The sequence below is a fragment of the Numenius arquata genome, chromosome 3 (genome assembly GCF_964106895.1).
Source record: "Numenius arquata chromosome 3, bNumArq3.hap1.1, whole genome shotgun sequence".
Classification (NCBI taxonomy): domain Eukaryota; kingdom Metazoa; phylum Chordata; class Aves; order Charadriiformes; family Scolopacidae; genus Numenius; species Numenius arquata.
In genome coordinates this window covers 54,642,949-54,662,130 of record NC_133578.1, presented here as the reverse complement: position 1 = coordinate 54,662,130, position 19,182 = coordinate 54,642,949, and the positions used below count along the sequence as shown (strand labels likewise).

The following is a 19,182-nucleotide window of genomic DNA, read 5'->3' as shown; positions in this document are numbered from 1 at the left end:
TTCCCAAAGTTTTCATATGGTTTTAAAATTCTAAAAAATAATCTGTCATAAGGTTTTTAATTAGGATGAAATTTTTACTTTTGTTAAAACTGTTAATGTGATATTTGGTAGTAAGTATGACTTTTGATATTGTTAAATATATGCCTTTAGTAATTTTGGATTTCTTGGTAAGCCTTGAGTGAAAAAAATTTGGAAATACTTAGCTTTGCTAGAAAAAATGAGGGTACAAGTGTGTGAAACGAAGAATAGTGATGGTGAGGTGAGGAGGAGGGATTTCCTTGTTGACAAATACAGTTTGTCAAAACTCCATGTTTGGTAGTGACCTATGAATAGCTTTCGTGTTGTCACAATGCAGAACTAATTTTGTTCTGAACTGGTTTTAATAATACTTCGGTTGTAATACAGACTTCCCGTGTTTTGCAACTGAATTTCAATGCAGTGCGTCGTAAGAAATTCCAGATTCATTTGAGAGATGACACCAGCATCTTGTTCAGTTGCAGTCACTAAAGACTTTGATCACAGCCAAAAGCACAAAGCACAAAACCAGCCAATCTAAGAAACAGCAGGATAAACAGTTACTACTTTTTTTTTTTTTTTATTTAATCAGAGTAGTTTTCTGTACCATGTTTCCTAAATTCATGTTGTTCATGTACTCCATGCTGGAAGACTCCCGAGCAACGTGTAGGTGTGATTCAGGCCTGAATTAAGTGAAATTCTGGACAGCACAGATTTTAGTTTTTAGAGTGTACTAGGCAGAGATTGATCAATGGACCCACAAGTTTTTAAAGAAAACCAGGATGAAAACCAAAAGAATAAAATTAAAGCATTGGAACATTTGTGTTTGTCATTTAAAAAAAATCCCAAACAAATAACAACACCCCCCTCACTTCAATTTGATTTCAAATCAAGATCAAAGATTATGTCTTCCATTTAATTTAGAACTTGTTTGGGGAACTGCCAGAAAAGCAATAAACCAATTCTTTTTTACACTTCTGAGTGTTTATTCTTTCCCTTCTGGAAAGGGAAAACAGATAATATGAGGGCCAGTTTGGTCTATTGCAGTGGAAGAAGTTAGCAGTCCAGCATTCAAGTGTAAAGATAAATAACCATTTCACATTCCTCCTTCTTATGTACCAGTCTTCACAGAACCCTGAAGAAATATAGGGCTGCTTGTGTGTAGTTTGCATGACTACACAAACTTATAGTTCAAATGATAATACAGGTTTTGATAAGCCGACATGCAATGATGGCAGCAATTCTAGAAAGATTAATGACAGTCTCTGTGTTACCTTGTGTAGTAGCAGGGACAGTGAGTCATGCGTATATTTCTTCATATTTTAATATCTATAAATGTTTACAGATTGTATATGAAATTAGAGTCACTGTTCAGTTGGAAAGAAATAGCCACCTGGCACATAAATTTAGGAGTGGATTTTTCCCAACAGTCTTCACCGTAGACATGCAAAGGCGCAGTCATACCTGGAGAAATGCGTGTTTAATAACACCTAAAAGCAAGAGCAAATATTGATGTTAGTGTTAAGTAGAATCTATCAATGTTAAAGATCTCTCATGGGCAGTGAATTGAGTCCATATACTTTTGAAAAAGAATGGTTTCAGTTAACCTGTTGGGGTTGTGAATTTATTCTTCTAAACCCTGAAGAATTTCTGATGTAAAGCGTGAGCAGTTGTGCCCATTACTCACTGGTGCCTGTTTTGGGACCTATCCAGAAGAAGGGTGTAGAATGTCTGACTACGATGTTCATTTTATTAGGAAACCAGGTTTAACCCTAACAGTTACATTTGAATAAGGCTTGTTACAGCTTTAATTCCCACATAAAGCCGTATGTGTATTGCAATGGGCACTCAGGTTATAAGTGACTTGCTTAACTAAAAGTAAAATGGAGAGGAGTGGGTGGTTTTAGAGAATTAATCAGATGCAAGGATTTCACAATTATGTGCTTAATTTTCAGGATTGATTCAGATTGTTTTCCTTCAAATGAGGAAGAGTCACATCCCTAAAATTGATTCTTATTTTTCATTTTTACCTTTTTCTGTGAACATTTCATAGTATAGGAAGTTGTCGGTTGTAATGTAAATATTTATTGCTGTTCAAACCTTCATATTATACAGCTGTAAATAAATGGCCAGGTTGAATACAGTCTTCATGTCTGTATCCCTCCGGAGAGATATAATATCATTACAAATAGTGTGCTCTGAACTGGTTTTATGCCTGTTACGAGAGCTGCTTGTGTGATGATGAGAATGCCTTCTGACAAACTGACATGTTTTGATAGGTGCTGAGAATTATACAGATTTTTTTAATTAAGCAAAAATTGCAAGTGGTGTATTCTACAGAAGGTTAATCCCAATATCAAAGTTTAAATGTTAGTTTAGGCTTTACTGAACATGAGCAATCTCTTCTCTCGTGTGTTTTTTGAAGTGTGATGTGAATTGGATGCTGAGGCTGGGCAGCTGTATTATGGGAATGTAAAGTAACTCGTTGCCTGGCAGCTTGCAGGAAACACGTCTAAATATTTATTTCTGTGGATCTTTAAAGGAATGAGCTAAAAAGCAGCTCTTCCTATATGTTTTCTTTTACATTTTAATGTCCCTATTATGTGAGGAATGCTTAATTATTTTAGAGTATTCAAACAAGGAATTACTACTTCAGTCCTCCATTTTTGGTTTTCTTAGGCACTTAGTGATTGACAACTATCAACAACTTAGCCAACCATCAATAATCAATTATTCCTGTATGTAGGCTTATGTATTCATTCGTACAAAAGTTTCTTCGGTTAATCGTATATTAATTATGAGAAGTTGGTGTCTGTCTTTTGACACCGTAAGAAATAATTGCTATAATTACTCCTTTATATTTTTACAATATTTATGTAGTTTTTTTAAAGGAACTAGTGGTCATTGAGTTATTCTGTATTTTAAATTTGATACACAAGGCTGTATTTTTCTGAAGGTTTTTGTCTTTCATGTGTTTATGTATAGGATATATCTATGTATCTGTATGTGTGTATATATATGTAACTTTCAATGACAGTGTTAAAACTTTGTTTTCATAGCATTTTTCCTTTAAGCCAGAGAGCACTTAACATGTGTGCTAATTAAATTTGATTGCAGTCCTTTAAGTGTCCTTTAAGTTAGAAATATGTAAAGATGACTTTGTCGAGTGAAATATAGCTACCCAAGGGGCATAAACAGCTTTTTAGGAGCATATTGTTAAAATCCACAGCAATTTAGAGCCAGAAACCAATTATAGGAAGAGTAAGCATAGGGAGGTAATTATCAGCAGCAAGTTGTTACTAGGTGTATCAATTAGAAGGAGGTAGAAAACCACCTTAAACATTGTTTTGTGACATATGTCTAGTGAATCTGATGGGATTTGAGTTAAGCCTTTACCAGTTTTGCTGATGGGTCTAAGCTTAAAGGTGTGCTCAGTGTTAAGCATATCCTTGGGTTGTAGTTGGGCCTTGTACGTTAGGAACTTTTACAAAATCGTTGTTCTTGACCAAACTATATTATGTGTTTATGTAGCTAATACAGTGCTTTTACAAAAAGATAGCTGTGACTGCAGCCACGTTATTCAAAGGTGATGATGAGGTGTTAATAGTAAATGAAATTATTTTACAGGATACTAAATTTTGCCAGCATGTAAATCTTCCTTTAATGTATTGCAGTCTAGTTAGCTGTCTCTGGTGCCCTCTAGTGTTGATTTTACATGCACAAAACATAGTTAAAGAGCTTTTAAAGGCAAGCTGCAGTATTTGCTTGTCTTGTTTAGTTTTTTCTTTATCAGTCTTCATCCCTTTTTTTTTCCTATGAATGTTAAAAATGCAACCAAAAAATCCATTAATCTTTATCACCTTGGCTTATTCATTTCTATCATGATGTAGACTCAGGTATGATGTGTGAGGCCATCTTTTCTGAGAAAACTTCTTGTGTGATGCAGAACTCTTCTACGTTAGAAGCATATTGTGAAGTCCTGTGTGTTGTTTACACTGAAGTCTCTTTGAAGACTGGACCTGCTGGAAAGCACTTCTGAGGGAAAGGATCTGCGGGTCCTGGTGTAAACTATTCATGAGCCAGCAATGTGCCCTTGTCGCCAAGAGGGCCAATGGAATCCTGGGCTGCATAGGGAAGAGTGTGACCAATAGGTCGAGGAAGGTCATTCTCCCCCTCTGCTCTGCACTGGTGAGGCCACAACTGGAATACTGTGTCCAGTTCTGGGCTCCCCAGTTCAAGAGAGACAGGGAACTACTGGAGAGAGTCCAACGTAGGGCAACTAAGATGATTAAGGGATTGGAGCATCTCCCTTATGAGGAAAGGCTGAGAGAGCTGGGACTCTTTAGCCTGGAGAAAAGAAGGCTGAGGGGAGACCTTATTAATGCTTATAAGTACCTAAAGGGTGATTTGAGGGAGGATGGAGCTGGACTCTTTTCAGTGGATCCCAGTGCCAGGACGAGGGGCAACGGGCACAAGCTGGAACATAGGAAGTTCCATTCAAATATGAGGAAAAACTTCTTTCCGGTGAGGGTGACAGAGCCCGGGAACAGGCTGCCCAGGGAGGTCGTGGAGTCCCCTTCTCCGGAGATTTTCAAGACCCGCCTGGACGCAGTCCTGAGTAATGTGCTCTGGGCAACCCTGCTTTAGCAGGGGAGTTGGACTAGATGATCTCTAGAGGTCCCTTCCAACTCCGACAATTCCGTGATTCTGTGAATTAGCTGTCCTGATAATCAAGTCTCTATGATTGCATTTCCATGCTTTAAGGGTTGGTTTTGTTAATCTTCTAACTTATTTTAATAAATAAGGAGATTCAAGCAGTTAGTCCCATAGGGTTGCAGGGTATTGGCAATGTTTCCTTGTACTTACTTTACGCTCTAATGTTGTTCAGAGTTTCTGTAGTTTATTCTATTTTCTGTAGCATTTCAAGAGATATTAGTGATCTCGCTTGTGCGCTCTTTCTGTTGCTGTTACTGGTGGTGTATCAAAAACCCCTGACAAATGTAAGTTTGGTGCTTATTACTTCTACACAAGAAAATGGCAGAAAATTTAATTCCAGAGTTAGCTGGCCTTTATTGCTTGATTCTTGGATCTGTCTTCGTAAACAGTATGAGAACATGACACTTCAGCTTTAATACTTTATATTTTTTTCCTGGTTAAAATTGAGATTGTGTTTGTTTTTATATAATCAGTGAGTTTACTGTTTTTAACAACAGATCTGAAGTTCTATATCAGTATTTACAAACTGTAAAGCAGGAATCAGAATTTGTATGAAGGAATCACTTTAATCTCTCGTATAAACATGCACATACATAACTTGGATCCACTAGATATTTTTGTAAAGTTACTTTTTCAGATCCAGTGTAGTCTACTGCCATTATCAGCTAAATCTCATATTTGTGGGAAATACTGGAATGAAAAATTAATTATTTTGGGGAATGTACAGGCTGCTAAAAAAAATTTTGTATTTCTCTCTCCCTCTCTCGGTACATCATTTGTGATCAAGGGAAAACAACATTGATCAAAACTGTTGTCCACTTCCTTTTTGGGGCAACTATTCTGTTAGTACCGAGGTGGACTTTTTTGATCCTTAGCCTTCTAGGTAATAGAAGATAACTCTTCTCTTTGCTGAAAGACAAGAGTAAGATAAAGACTTTTGACACTCTCAGACTGGAAATGAAGTGCTATTCTTTGGAACAAATCCAGATGCTTGATTTGACTGAATAAATAAAATATCAATGTTTTTAATGAGTCAGAAGATATGAGAATGGTAGGTCGAGGGAGGTCATTCTCCCCCTCTACCCTGCCACAGTTGTGAGGCCACAACTGGAATACTGCGTCCAGTTCTGGGCTCCCCAGTTCAAGAGAGACAGGGAACTACTGGAGAGAGTCCAGCAAAGGGCAACAAAGATGATTAAGGGATTGGAGCCATCTCCTTTATGAGGAAAGGCTGAGAGAGCTGGGGCTCTTTAACCTGGAGAAAAGAGGGCTGAGGGGAGACCTTATTAATGCTTATAAGTATCTAAAGGGTGGCTTGAGGGAGGATGGAGCCGGACTTTTTTTCAGTGGATCCCAGTGCCAGGACGAGGGGCAACGGGCACAAGCTGGAACATAGGAAGTTCCATTCAAATATGAGGAAAAACTTCTTTCTGGTGAGGGTGACAGAGCCCAGGAACAGGCTGCCCAGGGAGGTCGTGGAGTCCCCTTCTCCGGAGATTTTCAAGACCCGCCTGGATGCAGTCCTGAGTAATGTGCTCTGGGCAACCCTGCTTTAGCAGGGGAGTTGGACTAGATGATCTCTAGAGGTCCCTTCCAACTCTGACAATTCCATGATTCATACTTGCTCTTATTGTTAGCAATCACTTGTTTTCACTAAGTTCTAAAATAAAAGTTTTAAGTCTCAGGAAAATATTTGTTTTATTTCTGATTTCAGTTTTCTTAAGTTTAGGACCATAGGCACTGCAAGTGGATATTAATATTAGTCAAGCAAATCTGTATATAAAGTGTAACTGTGACTTAAGCTCAGAGATTTGCCTGCCTGGTAGACACACTGCATCTGTAGCACTTAATAGGAGAAACAGCAGTATATTGTGAGTCAGTTTTGCATTGTATTGAAGTACTGAGGGAGGCACTTGGAAATAACTTAATTTTTCTGGCACTTTTAAAATGCAATGCAAAAAGACACTGTTGGACTTTACTTTCTGAGTGCCCTCATTAGAAAGGTAAAAATCTAACTTGTAAAAACCACTGGGGTTAGCAAATGTTGTGGGGTAAGTAAAGAAAATTAAAGTTGCCACCAGGAGGAGCAGTACTAAAATATTCTCATTTATTTACTTGCAGTCCTCTAGTGCTGTAGCTGCAAACTATCTGTATCTTTGGGAATATTACAATTTTTTTAAGGGTAGGGTACTAAATATAGTGTTTTAAAATGCAACTAGAAAACCCAGGAAGAACACAAATGAAAAACTTTAATATTTTTACAAATTATGAACTGGTAAAGAATGATGCTTTTGACATTTGAAATTTTAATCACGGATTTAGATCTGTGTTCTGTTTTCAGTATGTTACGCTGTTAGCCAGACTCTCCGAATCAAAATTAGATCTGTTTTTTTGTCTCTTAGTTGAGATGTAATAAATAATTTTCAGGAGCTGGTGTATTGGTGTCACTGCTAACTACAATTCTCAGTATCTGCCTAGACCAACAGTTAGAGAAGCAGGCACTCGGGCAGTGTAACTGGCTCATGCGCTTACATCTATACTGGAGGCAAATTGTCTGCTGCAATAACAGGAAAGGAAAGAAACGAGTTCAGTAAGAAGTAGAAAGTGCCAGACCTTATAGAGTTTTGGGGCTTGGGTGAGTTTTTTAAATTTTATTTTTGGGGAGTTTTTGTTTGATTGGGCTTTTTGTTTTGTGGGTGTTTTTGTTTTGTTTGGGTTGGTTTTTTTTTTTTTCTTGGTGTGGGGTTTTTGTTTTATTTTGTTTTTTCTCCTTGGGTAATAGATTTTACTTATACAGAAAATGTGTATAGTCCATCACATTATTCCTGACATGCTGTGATATTGTGTGTATAATCATAGAATCATAGAATGGTTAGAGTTGGACGTGTGTCCAGTGTCTCACCACCCTCACAGTAAAGAATTTCTTTCTAGTATCTAATCTAAATCTCCTCTCTTTCAGTTTAAAACCGTTACCCCTCATCCTATCGCTGCACTCCCCGGTAAAGAGTCCCTCCCCATCTCTCCTGTAGGCCTGTTCCAACCTGACCTTGAATGTCTCCAGGGATGGGGCGTCTACCACCTCTCTGGGCAACCTGTGCCAGTGTTCCACCAAACACTGAAATAAAAATATAATGGGTCATGAAAATCACCGAGCTACTCAAAGCTGGCTGCTGATGCAAAGTGTGTATGTGTGCCATGTTTCTGGTATATCCATCTTGCTGTACATCTGTGTGAAAGAAGAAAGTTTTTATTCTTCCTTAATATGGATCATTTTTTATTTTGTAATTTCTTTTGAAGTTTTAAACCTGGAATTCTAGAAGTACACTTAGGTCACCTGAAGATATAAAAGTAATCAATACTTTGTTTTCTTAACTTTGGATTTTTTTTTAAATGATCTGCTGCATTCTGACAAACGTTTCTTCATAGGATGAAGATGAGCTGGACTCTCACACCATGGTGAAGACCAGTTCAGAGAGTGCTGGTACCATGAGGGCCACAAGTACGATGAGTGAAGGTGCTCAGACAATGATAGAACACAACAGTACAATGTTAGAATCGGACTTGGGGACCATGGTAATAAATAGCGATGATGATGAAGAGGAAGATGGGACCATGAAAAGTATGTTGTTAATTTACTTTTCTTCTAATGTTGTAATATGTTTTCTTATACTGCATGAGAATGTTGTATCATCAGTGGCTTTTTAGTGTCAAGTTCTGTGGTTAAAACAGGAGGAGAGGGGTATTTGTGTCTCTTAAGTGCTCTCTTTAATTTGTGGATAAAAGGTGACTGTAGTGGGAGATTCAAAGCAGAAGCCTGTTTTTGGTGCTTTGCCCTAAAATGAGCCTCCTGTGAATTCTGCCTTCTACTGCTTGTCTCTTGCTTTTTTTTGCCTCGTCTCACATACATTTGGATGAGTTTCTTGGAGCTAAACTAAAGTGATGTGATTATGTGAGAAGCTGCTGCTTCAATGTCAGTGGTCCTGGGAACTCGAAATGACTCTCCATGGGTTCAGCAATCAGTACGCATCTTGCAACAAAATTGGCTTGTAACTCATGATTAATTAGCAGACTTTTATTTTGTAACTGAGTGTTATTATTTGAACACATGTTGGAATGTAATTGAATAATGCTTGTTTTACGGCAGTGTTTACCCTAAGTAAAAAGTCCAAATTGACTTCAGCAGCACGTGAGGGAGTACGTAACAAAGAGGGAAAAAGCATTGCAACTGTTTTAAAGTATAAAATTATAAGTTACAGCGCAATATGCATAAATAGGTGTTTGTTAAATAGTTAACTTACATAGCTACATATTGATGTGCTCATTATTTGGCTGAAGACTACTGCATAATGAGGCCTGCTGAATTTAATAGAACTATCTGCTTGAATGGGCAGCATCAATAGATGAATCTTACTTAGGCCATAGGTGTGTAATTTCATGAGGTACAATGCAATGTTTAACTCCAGGCAATTGTTTGGGGCAGGGTGGGGCAGGGGGAGGTAATGAATAAAGATAACGTCCCAAGAATGGAAATCAGTGCCAAATAAATAGCTTTGTTGAATGCTTTATAGCAAACGTAAAGTTGCATTTGTATTTGAACGTATATACCTGCTGTAATTTTGCAAGATTAGTTGGAAGTGCAAAGCAGGAATATGTTTTCTTTGCAGTTTAATGTACAGCAAATTGGAAGGAAGGAGGGGGTTTGTCAATTTTTTTTTTTTGTGGTAGTTGTTTTGCCATTTGTTCTATTAGTTTAGGGTGGTTTTTTTTTTCTAGTATTCTCAGCAAAAAGATAGCAAACACCTGTTGATTAGTGATTAGTTTAAGTAGGATGATTTACCTCATGAAAATGCTCAGTACATGCTTTGATTTGTTTTCGTACTGAAACAGTATTTGGCTATTAAACTGTGAGGCTAACAGAGTCAGTACAAGCCATCTAAGACATCAATTTCAACAAGTTAATGAAAAAATGAGTGATGCAAAAAAAGAAAGAGAAAAGTATTATGGGCAAATTTGGAGTACATGATAATAAAGTAATCCTTAGGGTGGAAGTATTATGAAGTAGAGTTTTGTGTGGCCTTTCAAATCACTTTAGGCTTAATAACTATGTAGTTTTTATATGTGCCAAGAGAAAAAACCTGTTAGTGTGCCAAATAGATCAAAAAAAGTGTCATTAGGTTTACACTGCAATCTTTTATTTGTGTCCTGTTTGTCTACCATGTTCCTGGAGACACTGTTTTTAAAAGGTACTGTTATTTTCATTTTTAATTGATTCCAGTAACAATCTGTAGATAGAAAGGGAATTACCTTTTTACACCTTGGCATTTAGTCAGTATAATTCTTAAACCCCTTCTTTCTTCTTGCCAAACAAGAATATGTAACCTTTGGGACAGCAGGTTTCCTTCCCCTCCCTTCCCCCATAGGTGACTGTTCTTGAGACCTGTAACTCCAGTGAAGGAAAGCCAGCAAACTGGAGGTAGCCTGATGGCAAGTGATGATTTCATCATTCAGCTGGCAATCAACAGGTTTGGTTCCAGCACTTAATCGCTGAACTTTCTTGTATTTTGCATTAGACGTGTTGATTAAAAACTAGAAATAATTCAAGAATGGGACCTCTCTCAGCTGAAAATAAATATAAATCCTGTCCACTGTAGCTGGTCATCCTCTGGTTCTGTGATACATGTGCTATTGGCTGAAACGGGAGCAACAGCAAGTATCCTGAATAAATGTCACCAGGAAGGGACATACAAATCCTTGCTCTCCCTGATAGGCAGATACAGATTTTATGCTTCTTTGTGCCTGACAAAGACTTAAGATTTTGGAGATTGGTTGCTTTTTCCAATGTACCTTTACAGGGAAGGTGGATGCTTTCTAGATGTTTGTGTGGTTTGATTATAATGAATCAGAACAGGTAGCTTAAAAGTACTCTTTGATACTTCTGAATAATAGAACATTGCAAGCAAGAAGCTTGCAGAAATAAACTTAGCTAGGGAGGAGAGATTTCATTTCCTTCCTAGAGACACAAAACATTTATGACAAACTTCTTTTTTTTTAATTGCTCTTGTGTTTAGTTTCACATTTTGTTTCCTTCTGCCTTTTGTTTCCCTGCTCAAGGACAAAATAAGAAACAATAATAGGTTTTTATTTATAAGTGCCCATGCTTAGAGGCCTCTGGGAGCCACGACAGAAAATAACTGAAACCATATTTTTTTTCACAAATAGGGAATTGTGCCCAGATAAAATTGGGATTTGGAACAAAAAGAGGTCTGTCATCCTACCCCAACATACAACATATAGCCTAGCAATAAACAACATTTATGCCTTCTTGCTTAGTATGCCTGTGCGTGCTCTGAGCAGGCTATGCAGAATGTACCTAGAAGGAGAGAAGAAAATGCAGAATACAGAGAGATGGAAGGACAGACCTTCTGTCTTTAAGAGGTGTAACGTGGAGTGGGATTGATGGAAGGTGGTACTACTTTTGTTCAGCCGCTTGGATTGTACTTATTTTCATGTAGAAGCTTTTTCATACCTTAATTCAGAGACTGGTTTTCAGACCAGCTTCCCTGTATTTCCTTTGTGGCTTTTCAGCAAGGCTTAGTGTTAGGGATTTCTGGTTCACCCGAGCACTTCTGGTTGTTTTCCTTTCACCTTCCCCTTTCTCCTTTTCATTAACCCTCTTTTTTTTTTTTTTTTCCTGTTAAATTTATATTTGCCATCTGGCAAATTTGGGCTGACAAACAAGCTGCCTCTTCTTGCAATTTGGACTTATTCTGGGTTTCTAACTGTTGCTTCAGACTTCAGTGAAGCTTCTAGATAGTTCGTTGTTGGTAATGAATATATTAAAAGAAGAGGACAGTGAACTAATGAAGTGGCACATGACAGAATGTAGAAAAGTGATCACTTTTTTGTTTTATTACTTTTTGCCCTATAAGACATTAGGTTTAGTCTGTATAATTCCTAAACATTCTTCCTTCTTATCAAACAGAAGAGTATAATTTTTGGGACAGCAGGTTTGCTTCCCCTCCCTCCTCTTCCATAAGTGAGTGTCTTGAGACCCACAACTCCAGTGAAGGAAAGCCGGTAAACTGCTGGCAAGTGACAGGTTTGGTTCCAGCACTTACTCGCTGAACTTCCTTGTGTTATTGTATTATGGGATCCTTGATTACAGAAAGACATGCACCACGCTGCAGAACCTACATTTTTGAAAGGAGAATTCATGAGTTGATTTTATTTACTTATTATTTTTTAGTGATTTCAGTCCATCCAGTGTAAGAGATTGTGCCATACCGTAAGTCAATCTCCTTTGTAATAGGAGTTGGATGCTTGGGTAGCTCTGGAGTAACTCTTAGGCCGAAGTCCTCCACCTGGTTTTTCAACTGAAAAGCAAAAGTTGTTGATATGTGTTTTATAACAACCTATGGCCCAGGTCCAATACGAATTCAGCAAGGAAGCTTAATTATAGGCTGGTTTCAGTGGTGCTGTAACATGGGCATTGATATTTCACGGATGTAGTTTTCATCAAGCATTTTACTGTGCCTATTTTAAGACAGTTTGTTTGATGCCATATGCATCAAACATACGCATATGTAGTAGTATTTTACTCCTGTGTATATAGAAAGAGATGATAGGTGTTTCCAAGCCTATTCCAGTCCTCGAGCCCTCTCCTGTGATGGGTAATAAAGTTGTTCGTTTATGCCACTAGCAGTAGTATCTTTTATGAATGTTGGCAATTCTGCTTCAAGTGCTGTTGCAAAATGGTAGCTTCACATGGATTTTCTTTGTTTTGTTGAAAACTGAAATAAAGTATAACTCGGCTGGAATGAACTGACAGGTTTATAATAGTTGTGTCATTGCATATTTTTTTTGCTTCTCCAGAAGGCGGAAAAATAGAAGAGAAGTTATTAAACTAGCTTTACAAGTCTCGTTCTCGGGAAACAAAGCAATGCTTTGTACAGGAAGCTCTTCCCCATTCAAAAAGCCTTTAAACTTGAGTTCATAGTCCTTCAAAAAGTCTGTGAAGGCTTCAGCTGGCTGAAAAATATGTGGAATTTCCATTTAAATGCCAGTTACAATTATTTCTGATAAATAGATATATTCTAAAACAAGGAAAATACTGAATGGGGCCTGAATTTGAATGAAGATATGGCTGCTTAAGTCACTGTGATGTGAAAACTGCAAACTCGGTAACCACTTTATTACACAGCTCTCTGTAGTCAATCATTTCTTGGATAAATCCTTTGGTAGACTCCCAGCTGCTCTGGCCTAAGGAACTGGTCATCTAGTTTCTGCTGGTGGTTCCTTGCAATTCAGAAATTGAGTAGACTGACCTCTCATTCTCTGAGGTGGTTGTCTGATAGGCACGTATTAGCAGTAGAACTCATCCACTCATAAAATCCAGTCACAATTTCTGCTTAAAATATGGCTGAAGGAGGTGGCTGTGGCGGCTTTCTAAAACTTAAGAGCAGTGCTTAGAAAATCTTCAATATTTTCTTATTACGTGAGAGGAAGGAGAATATCTTACCTGTAATGGGCCAACATTTTGATACCTCAGAGTTTCTAACAGAGACACTGGTAATCTTGTTTTATAAGTGTGTCTCAAGGATGAAACATAGTACAACCATCTCAACAGAAGAGAAATATTGGTTGTGAAAGGCCGGCAATGTGCTGTCCTGTCTTTGGTACAAATAGTTTCAGGGGTTTTGGGCAGCGATCAGCAAGTAATAAAAAGTTTGTATTATGAAAATGCATAGTATTTCTGTTTTTAGTTCCAGCCCCTTCATACCACTACCTTCTCTTGGATCCGTTTTTTAAATTTATGTTTTGCTAAAGTTTAGGTTCTTCTATTTTTGCCCATCAGTGCTTATTTCTGTGGTATCCCTGCTGCTTACTTCTCATCTCTTCCTCAATCCCAGACTCAAGAGATCCAGAAACCTCATTCAAGTGATCTTGAGTTCAGTGGGGGCAAACTTGGGGGTTCTGGAGAGGAGGTATCTGCTCTGTGGTCTGTTAAATTCAACCTGGAGTTTAGTTCACTGAATGTTTTTGTCTGGTTGTAGTTGTGATTTATTAAAAGATGGTGAGTAGAGATAACTATGATATGGGATTAGAAAAGAATATTAGAAAATAATATGGCAACAACTGAGAGAAAAACAGGCTGAAAAATGTGGGGAGGAGAAGGTATGTATGGAAACATGGCAGACTGAATGGAAGAATCATCATGGAGCTGAACAGAAGCAACTGGAGTCAAGTGAAGTGAAGCCCAGAGCATAAGTAAGGCAGTAGAATACCACCTTCAAAAAGCCAGAAGAAATCTTAGTAGAACAGAATGATGTAGAAAAAGCAGAAAGAAAAGAATGAGTCAATATGCTATAAAAGATGGCAGTACAAAAATAAGCATTAATGAAAAAAAAGGCCGCTATTAACCATGCAGCAAAATTGGAATGAATTAAAAAAATCTTGAGTCAGAGGAAATAGTTTACCACAGGAAGAGAAGACGAAATAAGAGGTGAAAGAGGAGGGGAACAAAAAAAAAAACCCCAAGTAGTGAATTAATAAAAACAAATCTAAAGCTAGATATGAAGTCCTAGCAATCTAGTTAATTGCACGTCCTAGCAATCATGTTAAACACAAGTTCAAAAGATTTCCAGTGGTTTCCCTTTTAATTTTTTAAAACAAGTAGTTCAAATAATTTTTTTAGATTTATTATGCTTATAATTAAAAAAGTATAGTTCTATCTGTGGATTGTTTTGTTTTTGCTTTAGTTTGGTTATATTTCTCATTCTCTATCATATTTTACTTGTGGAAATGTACTTCATGTTTCGCTATGTAGAATGTGTTACACTGCAAGCAAGTACACGTTTCACGAGTCAGTGCTACACAGAGTATAGTCTCTGAGGTGACAGTTATGTAGAACTACTAAAGCATTTCTTATGTTTTATTTATTGTTCTATTTAGTAATGAACTTGTGAAATCCCACAAATAAAAACAAATTTCAAACTTGCTTTGAAATCCTACAAATGGAAAAAAAAAAAGTCATTTAGGGTTGTAGATAAATTCTTTTACGTTTAGTTTCATGAAGAGGATAATAGAACAGGAGTTCGTGCTGATTTCAGTCTGCTTCATAAAGCTTTTGTAGCCACGTAGATGATGATGATGATCCCCCAGGGCTTCCACACCATGGAGATAGGGTGCTTTGCAGCCATCTGTAGAGTGTGATCCTGTAACTTGTTGAGAATCCTTGTTGGCATTGAATTTAAGCGGTGTCTAGACACAGTTTGTGCAGTTGTTTTTTTGCAAGTTCTTTTTCTGGATAAGTTTTAAATCGCACCTGTGGTGAAACTGATGGAGCTCTGCTGCTTTCCTGCAAGTGCCTGTGGACCAGGCCTTGAAGTAGGGGCATTCAGCACCCAAAGGGATGCTTAGCACCTTGTGTTATTCAGTCTCTATAACAACAAATAGATATCTCATGAAGTAACTTCTAATATTTGTATGTGCAACTCTGAAATGTCTTGAACATTTCTCCACATTGTATCTTGCTACAAAAATATCATTCTTTGGCGATGAGCTTTTGTGCCAAAGATCCTCAGGGGACAAATGGAGGCTTGCACCAGATACAGATGACTATATTAGTTTCTGTAAAATCCAAAAAAATTAATAAATGAGTTTATTTTATAGAGCAGTAAACCTTTGATTTTTTTTTTTTAATAGCTGTAACTTTTTTTTTAATTTTTTCTTTCAACTAAGGAAATGCTACTTCACCACAAGTTCAAAGACCTTCTTTCATGGACTACTTTGATAAACAAGATTCCAAGAATAAAAGCCCTGAAAACTGTAACCAGAACATGCATGAACCTTACCACATATCCAAAAATGTTTTTCCTGATAACTGGAAAGTCCCTCAAGATGGAGACTTTGATTTCGTAAGTACATTTTTATTGTTTACTTTCTTGCATGCTGTTTATTTTTTATGTGCCAAGCATAGTTAGTCCCTTTCTATAACAATGTTAAGTGAGTGAACTTTCAAGAGTACCATCCAATTGTCTATCTGAATGCCTTATCCTGGTTGTTCAAATAAGTATGTTTGCTTAGCACAGGACCTTTTTCATGAGGAGTGGTATGTGACACGACGAATATACTTCTTTACAATAACTATTTTTTTATTTTTTAGTTTTTTTGGTTCTTTATAATGTATGTGTTATAACAACTTTAAAATTTGACCGAGTTCTATTTAAAAAAAAATAAATTGCTACAGGCATGGAATATTGTTGTCACGTTTGCTGAGTATCTCAGTAAAATGATAAGTATTTTAAACTGGATTGGAGCCATTTAATCAATCTCCTTGGAGATGGTTAAGATCACCTACTGTTTTGCACAAGCCAGCTTCTTGGTACTATTCCAATAGCGCACATCTCTCTACATAGAATTATTCTATCTAACACCAGTCTGTCTATGTTAGGCTGCGGTTTTTCTCCCTCCAAAATATGTGGAGTTTATTTCTTTTGGCCTGTGTTGCAAATTAAACCAGAAGCAAAACCAAAATGTTTTGAAGTTATAGGCTACTCTAAAAGTGAAATAATTACTGTTTTGAGACTTATACCTGGTTTTAACCTTTGTTAATTTTTTAATATGTTTGAATGAAAGAATTTAGTTTATCTGTTGTAGATTAAACATGTTCTTAACTGCAGTGCAGTAGCTAAATATGATCACACAGCACCTTTTTGGAAAGAACGCTTGGGATTTGAAGAAAAATGTGTTTAATTTTAGGTGACAGCTGTAGGTGTGGGATTTTTTTCCCCAGTTTTCACTTATTGCATTTCTACATAAAGCTGACTCTTAAATTTAAGCTGCTGGAGTAAAGCCAGTTAAATAGCACAGTACAAGCTGTTGCTGTTGGAGAGGTTTGATTTAAGTTGGATTTTGGTTTGGGTGGGGTTTTTTTAGGCTTTTTGGCTTATTTTTTATTTGGACCATAAAGTGTAGTAGTCATCATCCTGGTAATTGACTAACAAAATAATTATTTGCACAATTCACTGGAAAATAACTGGCCTGTATTTAAGTGGGGTTATTATAGTGGCAATAAAATTACCCGTAGAACAATTTAAAATTCATCCTATCTTTTCCATTGTTAAGAAATGCAAGCAAAAATTATTCCTCTTGCAAATGCTAAGACCTGGATTCTGTAAGTGCTTATTCATGAGTAATTCGCACATGGATAATTCTATGGAACTTGTTGACATTGTTTGTACATATGAAGTTGCTGTCTTGAAATAGGAATTTCTCCTAGACCCAAACCTGAGGAGTTCTGATCTTCAGAATCTAACTACTCTGTGTTGTCAGCAAACCTTGCTAGTGGTCTTAGACTGGCAAGTCCAAGACTTCGGAATCATAGGATGGTTTGGGTTGGAAGGGACCTCTAAAGGTCATCCATTTAGTCTAGCTTCCCTGCCATGGGCAGAGACATCTTTCAGTAGTTGCTCAAAGTCTTGTCCAGCCTGACCTTGAGCACTTTCAGGGATGGGGCATCCACAGCTTGTCTGGGCAGCCTGTTCCAGTGCCTCGTGGAAGTTACATGATGTGCAGTCTGTCCTTAACTTCCTGAAAAGGCAGCACTGTGAGGCTTGTTGCTACAAATGATTCTGATTGAAGACCAAATAGGATTTAAAGAAAAATGAATAGCTATTTGCATGGGCAATGTATGTAGTTGTTGGGGTGGAATTTTGTTTTAAGTTTGATGAAAGCCAAATAGTTCCATAGATAAGCCAGCCTAAGAAAGAGTTTAGGAAGACTCTTCAATGATGGATGTACTGCTTCAGAGTAGTCCTCTCAAGAATACATTTCTCTGAAGCATCTGGTAGCAGCTCGTGTCATGGAGGCTATTGGTTTTATCAGCCTGCTGGTTTTAACTATAGGCAATTATTATTTATTTATATATTCTAGAAGCACTTCTATTTATATTTTAGACAGCTAGTGGCAGTATTGGTAAGTGGCCTGCAAGAGACTTTCTGAAAGGATAAATCGGTGGGCAGCATGCATAATATATTGTCTACTCTTTGTGAGATCAACTTGAATGTTTTCAGTTGCTGACATGAAGTCTTTAAATGATTCATGAAAGGGATAAATAATGGAAACTTTTTGTACTAAATAATTCCATTCTATTTTGTTTGGAATTAGCCTTAATGGGATCTAGAAAGAGATCCTAACAGTAAATGCTGACAATCATAATTTCATTTAAAGGGATTGAAACACTAGAACTAAAATATAAATGATCAAAATCGAACTTAATGCTAGTATACTCTAATAGTACTCCAGCTTTCTATGTAGAAGAGGAGGGATGCTCTGTAATTTGGAGGTCACCAAACTTGTTTGCTGAATGATACCATTATTCTTATTTACCCATATACCCTTGTAAGCCGTGCATAGGATGCCAGTGCTGGCAGCCAATAAGCGCTTTACTTATAAGCCAGCGCACAATGACAGTGCCATGCTGAGAACTGATGCTCAAGTGTATTGAATGGAAAGACTTAGAAGTTTATTAGTGTATATGTCTGTTACAGCATAAACTAAAGAAGCAGAAATGCCATTGAGGTGGGAGGGAGAAGGGGAAAGGAAGAAAAAACAATCCTTATAAATCCCTGCAACTCATCAGTTTTCTTATTTCTATATATAAGGTGAGACCTGCAGAACTGGGAGCTAATCCTTGTGGCCGAATGATATATTTGTTTTAGGTCTCATCGATATTTTATCATATTTTTAGTATATTTTTCTGTTCGATAAAACAATACATAGTTATTTTATTTGTTTAAATGTACAAATACATGTAATGCAGATATAGCAGTTTTCCACACTTTTAGATAATGTAAATAAATGATACAGGAAACTTTTCTCATAAAGTAGGTAAGTGAATGTATAAAATAATGCAAAATGAACTTAGTGCTGGGTTTGGTTTGAAAGTTTTTGTGTGGGCATAGTTTTCTGTCCTGACGTAAATGCTTTAAAAACTCCTTGCCAATGAAAATAGAGGTCTTTCCAAAGAAAAATAAGATGCTTTGGTCATCAATCCGAGATTTAAAGAAAGTAATTTTACTGGCGTTTTTTCTTCTGTAAGTACATATTTATGCATTGTTTTTCACTGTTAAAGTCCATCTGTTTTGAAATTCAAAAGCTGATCTTATTTCTTTTTCACTAATGCCATATGGGAATTTGAGATGTATCTCTGACTGTTGGTCCTGCAGGCCTTCGGCTCCGTGATCAGTCTGTGGTGGTTATTGACATAATGTTCCATGAGTTGATGAGAAAAAATTGCCACTGCAGACCTTCAAGTTTTACCTTGCATTGAATCAGGTATATTGCAAATAACTTTTAACTAGACTGAAATCTGGTACTGTATAGACACCTTGAATATCACGTTATTCCAGATTTGCCCTGTTATGTGTGCTTCAGCACTAAGGTGCTGGG

General features: G+C 37.1%; 1 protein-coding gene across 2 annotated transcripts in view; it reads left to right on the top strand.

Moving 5' to 3' along the window:
- The window catches only part of STK3 (serine/threonine kinase 3), a 135,509-nt gene that overhangs the window by 70,146 nt on the left and 46,181 nt on the right, over positions 1-19,182 (top strand). For both annotated transcript variants that reach the window (XM_074144920.1, XM_074144921.1), the window contains 2 exons: positions 8,158-8,350; positions 15,472-15,647. In XM_074144920.1, coding sequence (XP_074001021.1) covers positions 8,158-8,350; positions 15,472-15,647 — 369 coding nt within the window. The remainder of the gene's footprint in view (positions 1-8,157; positions 8,351-15,471; positions 15,648-19,182) is intronic.